The sequence below is a fragment of the Aptenodytes patagonicus genome, chromosome 13 (assembly GCF_965638725.1).
Source record: "Aptenodytes patagonicus chromosome 13, bAptPat1.pri.cur, whole genome shotgun sequence".
Classification (NCBI taxonomy): Eukaryota; Metazoa; Chordata; class Aves; order Sphenisciformes; family Spheniscidae; genus Aptenodytes; species Aptenodytes patagonicus.
The window spans coordinates 15,039,439-15,053,350 of record NC_134961.1 but is presented as its reverse complement, the minus strand read 5'-3'; the positions used below and the strand labels follow the sequence as shown (position 1 = coordinate 15,053,350).

Below are 13,912 nucleotides of genomic sequence, written 5' to 3'. Positions count from 1 at the left end.
TTCCAACTTGAATTAGCCTATGATCCTCTGATTGAGTGCAGAAAAAACACTGCTATGAACTATTACTGCTATTACTGACAGAAAGGTTTCAGCAAGTCTGGAACCTCTAATAAAACAGCAGAAAGAGCAGCCAGAGGCAATGGAAGAGTTATCTATTTAGAATCTTTCAACAACATCGTCCTAATAATTTTTAGTGAATACTGCATCAGCTACAGTATTCTCACATAACTGTAACTGGAATTAAATGAAAAGACCCTCATATTATTACAAACTAAAGACAGAATACAATTTTATTGTTTGCTGGTTTTGTTTAGATTGCTTAATATAAGAATAAAGGAGCTGCATATGCCTGTAATGACCATGCCATCAATTGGTACCAAATCACACTGATGTTAGGAATTCGTTTACTTGAAGATGTATTAAAAAATTAAAATATTTTAAATAGGATTAAGTCATAGTTCCAAAGAGCTACTACTGGAGTTTTTATTTAAAACTTTTATTTTCATTTAAGAAAAACAAAGTAAAACACTGAAGCTCTTAAATGCAAAATGATGCTATATTGTTTACAGCCATTTGAAAGTACAGTTTGTCATGAAGTATCTGTAAATTTCAAATAAAAACCCACTGCTGAACAATTTTACTTTTCAATTGTCAAAGCTTGAATGTATAGCCTAAACAGCAGTATTCCACTATGTTAAAGAAAAAGATGGCACCTGTGATTATGTTAGACAGAACGAAATATAAATCATACCAGACTCATTTGCCTGAAAGTGATAAAAATATAGAAGTACTTTGCAACTGCTTTCAGGGGAAAAAAAAAAAAAAAAACAACAACAAAAAAAACCACAAAAAAACACAACACTAATTCGCAAAGATAAATGCAGTGGAACCCAGTAATTTCCATTAACAAAAAAAAAAAAGCGCTTCTCTTCTTACTCACTGTACAGCATTCAATTTGCTGCAAAGCAGCCACATTTTTGTTCTTGAACTTCCATACATGGCTTAAGCTTCTTAAGGAGTAAAAATGATGTTTTCTTCCTTCTTCCATTCCCCAACCATAGATAACTTTCCCAAATTTCTCCTCTTCCTCCACATCATCTCACTGACAAGCCCCCAAATAAGAGACACATACATATGAACATATAGCTAAATTGTTACTAAGTTCCCAAGTATCAGAGATGCACCTTTGTACATCTGACCACTAAAAGACAGGACCAAAAATTTCATGCACTCTTGACGTTACCAACAGACAAGAGAAATCATAAGAATTATACGTAATGTCTTTAAAGACACACTATTGGCATAAATCAGAGAGAGCATAACAGGGGAGAATATTCTCTGCACCAAAGCATAAGACTCTCAATTGCAAGCTGGGGGGATAAAAAGCAGATAACGAAATCACTACCCTTTAAAGAGACGGAAACTACCCAGAGGCTGAAAGAGACTATCTAATCCCCAATTACAAACACACACAAGGAAGAAAAAAGCATACAGAAGAGCCAAAAAATCTGTGAAGATTGTGTAAACAGCTGCATTTTTCTTACTTTTTCATTTAGAGTCCACAAAGTGTCAAGTCTTGCCCATTACTAAGAAAGAGAGGCAAACATGGGAAACTCACCAACTTCTCTAAAAGCATAGCTATTTTAGTTCCCCAAAAAAGCTAAGTCTGGAGGCTCTAACCCATTAGCAGGAAAGTCAGCACACAAGACCCAACATTTCACCCTATCATCCACAGGAAACAAGTCCATTGTTACAGCAATTTAGAGACACCATTAAAAACCTACACATTTTGTGTTAATGTACTATCCATTATATGCAGTTGTCTGGTGTAACAGGAAGTTATGGCTGGAGATCAGTATGTATTAACAATTCTAGTACCACTGAATATATTTAAAAAAAAAAAACAAACCAAAACCAAAACCTAAAACCCCACTATGTGTTATATATTACACTTGACAGAGTTTCAAAAGCCAAAAAGAAACTTCTTTATGTGTACCATGTTTAAGAAAAAAGATACTCTATGTCAAACTTCACAACAAAACTGATGAAGATTAACACCGTCATATACTTTTGATTAAAAAAAAAAAAAGGGAAACTTCAAGGTGAAGAGAAGGCAACAAAAATAAAGGAATCTTATCTTTAAATGTGGAGAAAGTAATAAAAAACAACCCAACCAATATAAGTAATGTAAGTTTTGTTTTTAAAATTACATCAATACTTAGAAGTTAAACATATCTGATACTATAGAATATGGCAGTTAAAGAACAGAGTAAGACACGGTTAAGGATGAAAATGTTGTAGTAAAAACTTAACAGCACAATTACACAATGTTTATCCCTACCAGAATTCAACAGAAATTTGCCAATGATACTATTCATGATGGAACTATGGGAAGTGCAGATTTCCAAACACGAAAATTTCTAGAGAAACTTGGTATGAAAGTTAAACTAGATTAAGAAAGCAATAACCATTTTCACTGCTTAATGAGAGTCCAAGTATTAAGTATGCTACCAACAGTCTGCAGTTTCATGCGTTGTTTAAAACTTCCATTAGAAATTATATCACCTGCTTGCACTTATCAATCATTTAAAATAGAATAGTTATGATTAATGAATTACCTGTTTCAATTTTACTGGAGAAACCTGCTGCCTGTTTGATTGCTGCTGCTGTTAATGCTAATCCTCGGCTCCTCCTCAGACCATGCTGTAACACAGCTTCAAACTGAGCACACAAACAAGTGACTCTGCAACAGAATTTTTCAAGAAATCACGTGAAAAGAACAATCAGCTATGTTTCTATAGAGCGGGTTCATTCCAAATCTCTGAATAGAGAATGTAAAGGTGAACCATTATCTTATATGTAGTGAAAGACCCCTTATATGCACTAATCCCATTATTTGCAAACAGTATAATCTACTTATACCCACAGTCTCATCATGACTATCCAAAGCTGGGGCACAAGTTATATTCAGAAGAACTGGCAATCAATTTGAGAAATCATCCTCACCTGCTACAGTGTGATAATTCAAGCCTAGGAAAACAAGTAAATGTACATTTTAATGTCCTTCACAAATCCTAGGAATAGGAAAATGACAAAGATTTTTCCGGAGATGTGTTCAATCTTCAGGTTTTGATGTTGTTCTCTACAATACTATTTATAAATTTCCTGATTTTTTTTTTTAAACATAACCCAGTTAATAAATCAATTTTCACACAGGTAGAAACATTGTAAAACCAGCAAAGTTTTAAAATTCAGCCTGCCAAAGAAAGGAATATTACTGTAACCTACAGGGAGTGGGAAGGCTTAAGATACAACAGACATGAATGCAATCTGTTTGTTTGGTTGAAATTTTACTTTCTCGAAGTTTTATTTTTGCCATTAAACAAACAATACTCAAAACTTAAGCTTGAGAAAGTTGTCACCTGGCTGCCAAAGCTGATTACTAAAAGGAAGGACAGATACTTTAACTAAATTCAAGCAAATAAATAAAAACAGTTGACAAAGTGGCTCAGGACTCTGCCCCGGCATTCCGGAAGTAGAGAGTTCTATTCAGGGTCACAAAAAAGCACAAGATCTCAGGAGAAGCGCTGACAGAAAAAGAGGTATTTTTACTATTATTGCCCTGGACAGAAGAGCTTTTAACATGTAAAGTTTTCCAGTACATTTATATTAGGAAAACTTTACTTTGTTAGGAAAACTTTACTAACAAAGCAGAATATAATTCAAACAATACTCAAGATGATTGTGGAGCAGTTGTGATTAATTTTTGCCAAAAAGACTGCTGCTGTTAAAAATGGAAATTCCAGCAGATACATGACCCCCCGGGGGGGGGGGGGGGAACCAAAAACAAAAAACCTGCTTGACTTTTTCAATTCAGAAAAAGCGGAACAGAAACTAGGTTCTGTGAAAGAGCTCATATTATTAAAAATCCATGTGCACTGAGAATCAAAGCAAGAAAACTGTGCAGCATTTTACAGGAAAATTTAGCCACTAGCAAAACAAAACAAAATAAAATAAAAAAAAAAAAATCAGGTATTCCTCAATGCCCAATACACATAGCGTATTTACTAGATAGCACCACGAGGGTACGTTAAACAAACAAATACAGAAAAACATGGAGAAGTCTAGTGTAGAATCATAGAATCATAGAATCATTAAGGTTGGAAAAGACCTCTAAGATCATCGAGTCCAACCGTCAACCCAACACCACCACCCACTAAACCATGTCCCTAAGTGTACATAGACATAGTAGAACTCTGAATAATTATAATCTCAAAGACAAAAAAAAACACTGGGAGAACAAAACTTGGAGAATCATGGATTTTACTGGATTTTGATCTAAATTCTCAGACTATCCTCATTTGCAAAATTATCTGAGTATTTAGCATAGTAACAACCTCAAACACCATGGAATTTAGGGGAAAAAAAAAAAATCTATTAATGTAATTTCCACTTCCTTTTTAATCCTGAAACCGCCTAGCTATAATCCATTATTCAGCATGTCTACTGAATTCTAAGGAAAATATTTAAAAAATAAGTAAAATTTGGCCAGCATTATATCTTTGGAATCCTAACTCTCACTGTTTATCAGAAGACAAATACTAAAGGTCATCATTGAAATTATTAAACAACTGCAGCAAAGCAGTTGTTCAAGCAAACTGAGCAAGAAAGCAGACGTTTTAGATCCATAGAATTTGCTCTACATAGGAGGTACTTCCTTCTAGCCGAGTTTACACAATCTACTACAAAGGCAATCATCATCAATACATTGTCTCATATAAACTAAACAGTAAAGATTAAATAACTATCTCTAGTTGATGCTTCTGTGCCAACAGCTATAGCTGCACAGCAAGTCCAACTGCTAGGTGCTTCAGCCCCACCATCCCTTTATCCCACCTGCACCTTCTTGCTTCCTCCCTCGCAACAGCTTCTGTCCAACAAACCCTGTACTGAACTGTTTCCTCTATGCTAGTTCAATAGAACACTATTTCTGTTTCCCCAAAACACTGTAGGCTGAAACAGCCAAGGGCAGGACAAGGATGACAGTAGTAGCCAAAAGTCAGACGGGCTTAAGCTGCCATGGCATAGCATTAGCCTGGAATTTCACACACAGGTAATGCACAGGAGCTGCATTACAAGCTGCTCCTGAAAGGAGATGGGTTTGCCCTCTCATCCCTTGTTGCTTGTTCCTCCTCTTCTGCACTTCCCATTGCTTCTAGCTGTGGGATCTTCCCCTCCTTGCAGCAACTCTAGCATTCACCAGATGTTTTACTGATTTAACTCACTAAAATGGCAGAAAGTTATCCTTTTGCATTATTTCTTCTTTTATTAAATTAATTCAGAGGAGACTGGATGATCACCAGGCATTGCTTAAAAAGGTGGTGCAAGGGAGTAGTACTGAAGTCAGGAACCTTGAGGAGATGCATGAACATTCCCCACCCCTTCAGTAGCAATGAATTGTTATGTTGGCTTTCCGGAAGTCATGAAACCACACCCCTAGACATGTTCTTAAAGACTGAATTGGGAGGGGATTAGAGAGAATTTTATGCATCATTTATAAATGGTCAACAGATAATTAACTTCTTCCCAAAAGGCAGAGTCAAACTTCAAGGATATAAGAAAAAGGACAACAAACAACTGCATTTAATCCCGGTGTTTTATTTATCCAAGATTCTTCGATAGGACGGATTCTGAGAAAGACTCAATAGGATACAAAAAGCACTGCAATTTCTGCCCACCAGTCATCTTCTTAAAAGCCTTAGAAACCAATATGCCATATCCAACAACAAATGCAACTAAGAGGAATTAAATGACATTTTTTGACTCACATTAATAAAAAGGAACAACTTCTCATACAGAAAAAGAAGAAAAACAGGTTTAAAACATGTCAGAAATAAGGAAAAATAGGAATAAAAATTTTCTTAATGACTATGCGTTAAACACACTTGACACAAGTGTCAAGCTTCATGAAAGACAGGTGTATGGGTAATAAATACACATTCATTTTAAAAGAGGTTTTAGGGAAGAGAAGTTCTCCCAATCTCATGTTCAGACCTCAGAATTCAATGTTTTGTCATGAACTCTGCAGCCACTTAAACACTTGTAACTTCATACAGAAGAACACTCTTTGTTAAGCTGTCAAATTTGTAACAAGATGAAAAATTCAGTTTCATGTCAGTGTTTGTGTAAACAAAAAGAAGTGGGGGGTTTTTGAGCGTGTCAAGTATTTTGTGCCATATGTTTTATGTCATTATGATACATAATCTAAGCGTGTTAAAAGTTTCTTAGACTATTTTACCTGCTATCAGAGTCTGAAGCAATTTCTTTTCTTCCTCCAAACCGTATTTGACACTGCAATAAACAAATTTTAAGAAATTTTTGTTACACTAACAAACTTAATATTCTGAAATATTTCCATATAAGAAACAAAGTCTTAACAAAAAAGGAAGCAGTACAAAATAAAGCATTGGCAAATACAGCCTGCAATCAAAAAATGCTTTACAGCATTATGTTCCACTAATGGGCTACTCTTGCAGTTCAAATATATTCTTGCTAGCCAGAACAACACACCTGCAGGCCCTTCAATAAATTTACAATTGAGTAAAAATTACATTTGAGTTTTAAATGTACACCCACAAAACCAAACACTGCTCCTATACAGCTCAGTGCTACAATTACAGAAGAATCGTTCTTCATAAAACATATCATTGGCTTACTTTTGAGGCATTCTTTTGCCTCCCAAGCTCTCCTAAATTGAATCCAGTCTATGAAATTCTACTTGCTGAACTTCATGTTGATGCAAGATACATACATACATAAATAAATCTCAACTTTACATGTATCTTAACCATTCACTAAAATCCTAGTGTAAAGAAAAAAAACCTGCTACTGTAAAACGTTAACTAATTTAGCTTTTGCATTACACTACAACTTAGTTCAGTCATATAAGTATTACAAATATATATAATGCATATTCTATATTATATATATAATATATATACTACAAATATAATCTGTCAAGAACAAGAATTTTAAACAAATACTGCATAACAGTTGTTTGCTAGCAGACACAAAAACTAAGTAGTACTGTGTGAAAGACAAGATTGCTTCTTTGTCTGGTAAAGAGGAGAAAAAAGGGCAAAGACAATTCCTGCTAGTACTAACAACTCAGAGTAAGTATACTGTAGAAATATGTATTGGATTTCTCACTTGTTTAACTGCATCCAGTAGCCGTTCTAGAAGAAACTGTCTTTTAGTGTCATTGTTCTGTGAACCTGAAATTCAACAAAACGGTATCGTTTTAAAATAAATAGTTTTTTAACAAAAATAAATTTGGGCCAACACCAGGGCCCTGAAAACTTTCTTCCCATGCCAATTATTCCATTAAATTTATTAATGTATTTTCTCTAAGTAAAATGACGCAGTATAAGTCTGTGTTTTGAGGTTTCAAGTAGCCTTTCTCTAACATGCAGGACTACTGTTTGAAATATCATCTAAAGTCTTATTTTAGTAAGATTTTGGTTTGATGATATAAGGTATATTGCAGCAATACCAAATATAGTATAATTGTGTACAATCAGCACAGCTTGCCCCTAGCTTCTTAGCACAACCACCTGTGGGGGCATATTGCAAGCCTGGAACTGACCTAGTTTAAGATTTTTTAATTTTTTTTAATTTTTTTTTTTGGTTGGTTGGATTATGTATGATGGAGCTTGCGCTGCAACCCCATAAATGTTCATACTGGGACAACTACCAGGGTAGTATATCATCATAGCACAAGAAAAGAATGGAAAATTACAAAGAGACAGCAGGAATATCTTCTTACTGTCAAACCACCTTACCGCAGAAAGAGTTTTAAGTCAGGTGAACAGACAGCAATTGTTACAATAAATCCGTCGAAATTTAGCTACCAGCATAGTTCTTCCTGATTAACACCTATAAAATCTAGTTTGTTACTATACAAGCAACTATGCAAGACAATCTTTAACTTCTCAATCATTTCAACAACAAATAGCATAATACTTTGCTTGTTGGAATACGCTTTATAAACTCCCGTGAATACGTGTAAAATTTATTGTTTAATTAACCTACATCACCTCTATCATTTCTTTATTCTGACCTTAAGTTCAAAATATCCTTCAAAAACCTCTGTGACCTCTCTGGAATTAAAGTCATTCTATTCTTCTTTTCCTCTCAAAGAACATACAACTAATATATGCACAGACTGAAAGCCAATTAACAAAACTCCGCATGGGCAAGTTCCTCCATATACTGAAAATCAAATACCACACAATAAGCCCTCTAGTAAACAGAGATGACATCAAAGATATGTGTCTCTTCCTCTTGCTGTCCAACACTGTGAGGTCCCAATCCCAGAACTTCTTATCTTCATAATCCAATTCAAAGTAGTTTGCTCCTAAACCAGCAGGAGGGGACAGAATTTGTCCTGCTGAAATTATTCTGCCTTTGTTTCATCTTAAATATGGGATTAGGAGAAGAAAAACCCCACAGTAAGTCTATAATACACAATGCCAGAATAAAGAAAGCAATAGGAAAAACGTGCAAATGTAGCTGCTAGCTAAGCTTCACAATGCTTATTTAGCTGATTACAGTGGATTTTCAAGAAGTTATACTTCCGATTTTGAACTCTGACTCAAACTGTGCAGACATGTGATGTATGAGGGTTGGTTCTGTTAGTCAAATACTCCAATGCGTGCAAACTCAGGTGAAGATGCAAACAATGTTCAATGCTAGTAAAGGACTCTAGAAACAAACCCCATACCAAGTAGGTTTTAACTTCCAAACAACTATGCCAGTTATGCCAATGTGAAGATAAGGTTAAATTCATATAATCCCTACTACTCCGCTTTGTGCTCCTCCAGAGATTACAATTTTATTAAATTATATTCAGTGTTCTTACCATGCATGCATTGCCAAAAACAGACACATGCCTATGCATCTGAATGCCTTATAATAAATCACATAACTGTAAAATACGGAAAACAATTAAATCCCAACTTTTAGTACAACCCCTTATGCACAGTAACATTGAATATACACAAACCTGCATATTTTCTCTACTGTTTCAAAACTCATTACTTTTACAGTCTTATGCTATCCACATACCTGCGAGAATAGGCATAATGCAACAGTTCTCTTTATATTAAGTTTGAGACTACTTCAGAACAAATGCATGTAATTATTAATTTCGCAACCTGAGAAACATCTATCAAATGAAAATACTAAGTACATGGGTTACGTTTGTCTTCCAACTGCAATACACGTTAGTTTTTAAATTCACATCTCTTTGGCATCTTTGTATCTATTTGGTAACACAGAAATGGTTTGCAACTAGATACCAGACTGTGAACAATATAAAAAAATGCGTAAATACAGAAAACCTACAGACGATCACTATGCTAACTGATGTTCTAAGACTAAAGCATGTAATATCAAACAGCCTTAAATTTACACAGACTGAATGCAGTGTAATGTGTATTTTGTCTTTATTTTACTTGTAAATTTGTACTAATAACAATTATGAGTACACGTGATTACAACCAGTAATTTCCATAGGCAGCTCAGATCACCTTCACCATTAACAGGGCTATGAGGCCACATAATGTCTATACTGAGGGCTGCCCGAGGTTTCTGCTCAATGCATGTCTTCAGAATTCTTCTATTGCTGTGCTTAACATAGAAATTTTGCAGGTAGAAGAAAAAGAATATTCACAACATCTAACGTTTTTTAAAAATTGAAAGATTAAGTTGTGTGCTTTTTCAAGCAGAGGATATATTTTTCTTCGTAATAAGCCGAGAAAATGTAGTACTATTTAGCAACGTTTTTGTTTCAAGTAGATGGAAGGTAAAAATAAATCTCTACCAACTTTATTTAAGATTTTGCTGTTTTACAGTCTTCATTTTCTAAACTCTTTAAAAAAAAACAAAGCATATTTTCAGACAAGAGCACCAATTAAATGTAATCAACTCTAGTTGATTTAAAGACTAACAGTGTATTATAAACTGACCAAAATACCCTTCTACTGATTCAGAACAGTGTTTAAAACTGCAGTAACACACATACAAATACAAAACATAGAATGCATAAAAACAGCATTACTCAGAAAAAAAGGCTGTATTTATACTATTGCAATCAAAAAGGAAGTTCATACATGAATCTAAAAATAATTGTGAAAACCTATGTATAAGGTTGCAAAAACTAAGAAACTTAAAGAGACTCCTCCCATCAACATCTACTCAGTCAAAAAGGGTTAAAAATAGGCTCAGGTACTGCACCTGCCTCTGTGACCCTTGTCATTTTTTGTTGTTTACAGTCGTGTTTTCCTATTTTTAAAACAAACTCCTCTCCATATCCTGACAGAAATAACCACACCTACAGCAGAACAAAACTGACTATGCAAGTAAAGGAAAACAGGATTTTCATCCAATTCTTTATAGGTACAGCTCTCTTCAGCACCACATGTAGCATACAGGTTAAAAAAAAAAAAATCTCAGATTGCTCTTACATACTTCTTGAAGCCCTGTATGCAAAACTTCAGACTGCAATTCCTTTTGCTTGCTCTAGTACAGGTTCTGAGGGTCCAAGTTTAAGATAAAACAAACACAGACCTAATTTAAATACTACCTTGTACCACACTATTATGATTCTACTGCCTCATTCTCAATTAGTTGCATTTTTGTATGTTTTTTGAAACTGTCATTCAACAAGTGACAACACCCCTAATTCTTGACAAGTACATAAATCTAGTATCCTTGTGTTACATCCCTTTAAAGTTTAGCCTATTCAACACTGTCCAACAGAATATGTGTATGTAATTAGTAAGTAGCATTAGTAATATTAAAGTAATGCTCAAATCAACAGGAAGTTATCTTCACATCCACTAGAAATACACTGTAGCTAAAAATATATATGTTAAAAATAATTATAGCCATTAGGCAAAGAGGTTTGTCTATCTACATTTTAGGAACAGCCCCTTTATTTTTGAGGGCTAAAATTGGGCAGGGAAATAAGTGTAGACAGTGCTGTTACAGCCACTAAAAAAGGACATGGTTAAATTTGATGATGTTAACATTAGCTATCTCCTTTATCTGAAAACAAGCATGATAATGATACACATTTCTCTGTCCTGATCTGTTCCAGTTACATTATTCTGGAAGATACTGTACAGTATTGTATAACAGTAATGTTTGGCAAAGTGCAGAATTAGTGTTCTTTTCATTATCTTGCTGTCTAATCGGAACTGTTGGAAAAGTCATAGAGGTCTTGGCAAGGGCTACACATGGGTTAGGTTAGCCATGCAATTGAACTACTAGACTTAATGTCACCTTAGGCATTATCCTATTTTAAGTAATTAAATGTTTTCTCTCCCGTAAACCTGTATCTCTTCATTGTTTAAAAAAAAAGAAAAATAAAAAGATTAAAGGTATTAAAAATGACTACATGATGAGGCTTTATGCCACAGGAGGTGCCACCATGCCTTTTGAGTCACAGAATTCAAACAGAGCTCCCAAAGATGAGTCTCCTAGGAAGATTTAGACTGATTTGCACAAATTTGCACAAGGCTAGTCCTAGCCTGAATTCATTATTGAAGGGCTGAGGTTTTCCATATGAAAATGCTGACTCTTAAAAACTTCAGAATTAGGATTTAGTCTATATCGTGTCAAGATCTGAAACATTTGAGAAACTTCCTTTTTCCATGGTTTGAAAGATTTGACTGTTACTTGCATTTTTCTTTTCCCCACAATAATCTTTTTTTCCCTCATCTCTTCTTCCATAGAAATCTTTCATTTTCTTCTTACCACAAAGGTGAGAACAAAACAGAGAAAAACACAAGTGAAGTGTTTTCATTTTCATTTTTGGTTTCATTTTCAGAAATGACTGCTATGCATAAAACATGTAGCATTTAGTTACCCCAGTTAACTCTTCAATTTTTTTCTTACTATTTTTGGCAACAGATCTCACCATGTATTAAATCAGGGTGGGAGAAAAACATATGATCTAATGTTCAGGTGCAGAGTGTTGTCTGCAACTTCCATTACTGAAGTTGTATAAGCAGACCCCCGAAAGCATTTACTAAAGCACCTCCCTTCCTAAAAAAACCTAAACAAACCCTTGCCAGCGTGTTTCAAGACATGCTATCCTTTATATTTACAGGAAACACCTATTAAAATGTCTTCCTCCATCCTACCAAATAACTCTCCGTGTTGGCCCATTCAAGGGGCTACGCTTCCTCCAGTCTTAAAGTCTATGGGTCCCAATTCTCATGCAAAGCTTTTAAATATTTCCCCTTACGAACACCTCAAAAACCTCAGGATTTAGCACATCCACACACACCGCTTCACTGTAACACGGAGATGAGAAATGAACACATCCACAACCAACACATCCTCGTTAGGACTGAGTTAGAGGCAGCAACGATACACCCTAAATACTGGAAGGAACAGCATTTTCCACTAGTCATGCTTCTCACCTCTCTCACCAACTGCATGTTAATAAGTTTGTAATTTTTTTATTATTATTATTATTTTCTCTTGGTCATTTATTTTCTCGGGAATATTTCCTGTGATTTTCCACAGTTGAGGCAACAGAGATCCCCGAGACCAGCATCACTTGTGCTGTGAGCCAGTGTCATGCTCAAGGGCAGGCTTTAGGGTTTAAAACGAGGTAAAACACTACTTGTGGGGGGCTTTGGGAGCCAAAATGAGGAGCGGGGTGCAGTGATGCAGGCAAGGGCTGAGCCCTACCCCGCACTGCGGGGCCAGAGCGGCCAAAGTCTCCTGTGCCTCACCACGCCACAGCCCCCAGCCCCGCCGGGGAGAAGCAAGGGGGGAGAAAGGGGCCTCGGCCCGCGGGAGACAGGACCACGCCTGACCGAGCAGGCAGCGGAGCAGCGGGGACCCCCCGGGCAAGCTCTGCCCGCGCCAGCCCCGACAGTGCCCCAGAGACCCGGCGGCCCCACCTAGCGCGCCCTGGTAGCGGAGAGGGCCCCGCTCAAGCCCTCCACTCACCACTCATGGTGGCCGCGGGGCTCGCACCCTCCGTCCGCCAGACCCGGTCCCTCCTCCGGCACAGCCCAAAGCCGGGCCGACCAGAGCACGCACTCCACCCCCGGAACTCCGCCCCGCCGCCCCGGAAGGTAAACACCGCTCCGCGCCGTGGCGGCAGCGGCCCCGGCGTGTGGCTGAGAGCGCTTATGTGCCGGCAGCCTCGTCCCGAGCGAGCCCTCACGGCGTCGCTTTCCCTCACAGGCACCGAGCACGGGCTCCTACCGGGCGCGCGGCTGCCACCGCCGCGTGCCTCTTCTAGGAAAAAGGCGCGAAGCTGTTTGCCTCCTTCCGAGGGGCGGCGCTGGCTCTAGCCCGCTCCTCCGTCAAGCAGCAAACCTTCCCGCGGGCGGGGGGACGCAGGAACGCGGCGTGCTCAGCCCCGGCGGGAAATGCTGTGGCAATCCCTCCGCTTCGCAGGAAGCCTAACGGTCTACCCCGTGCAGTAATTCTGCGGGGAAGAGGAGAAATACCGGGCAAATGAAAGACGAGGATTTTTTGATGACAGTTCCACACTGTCACACGTGCTATGTAAGCTAAAAGTCCTGAAAGGTTCACGGTTCAAAAAAAGGGTACAGAAATTGTGAAACCTCTAATACAAAAAAAAAATGGCTAAGTAATTTTCTTAAATGTTGTAGACTCGTTTTAAGATATCATCTTGCTGGTATGTATTTGCACACTGTCTCAATACGGTGCTGTGTATTTGGCACATACTGCTCCATGCTGTGTGGAGCAACAGAGCATAACCTTTTTTTTAAGAGTTCCTAGATAAAGTAATAATAATAAATTTAATAGCTCTGCAGGCCTATTTCAGAGTTTTTGGCTATGTGTGGCCAGACCCACACAG

At 37.2% G+C, this 13,912-nt stretch overlaps 1 protein-coding gene across 2 annotated transcripts in view; it reads right to left on the bottom strand.

Moving 5' to 3' along the window:
- The window catches only part of SNX29 (sorting nexin 29), a 145,337-nt gene extending 132,255 nt beyond the window's left edge, over nucleotides 1-13,082 (bottom strand). For both annotated transcript variants that reach the window (XM_076351069.1, XM_076351070.1), the window contains exons 1-4: nucleotides 13,030-13,082; nucleotides 7,210-7,274; nucleotides 6,299-6,351; nucleotides 2,619-2,743 (exon numbers count right to left, since the gene is read on the bottom strand). In XM_076351069.1, coding sequence (XP_076207184.1) covers nucleotides 2,619-2,743; nucleotides 6,299-6,351; nucleotides 7,210-7,274; nucleotides 13,030-13,036 — 250 coding nt within the window. In that variant the 5' untranslated portion in view covers nucleotides 13,037-13,082. The remainder of the gene's footprint in view (nucleotides 1-2,618; nucleotides 2,744-6,298; nucleotides 6,352-7,209; nucleotides 7,275-13,029) is intronic.
- Nucleotides 13,083-13,912: the final 830 nt, after the last annotated feature.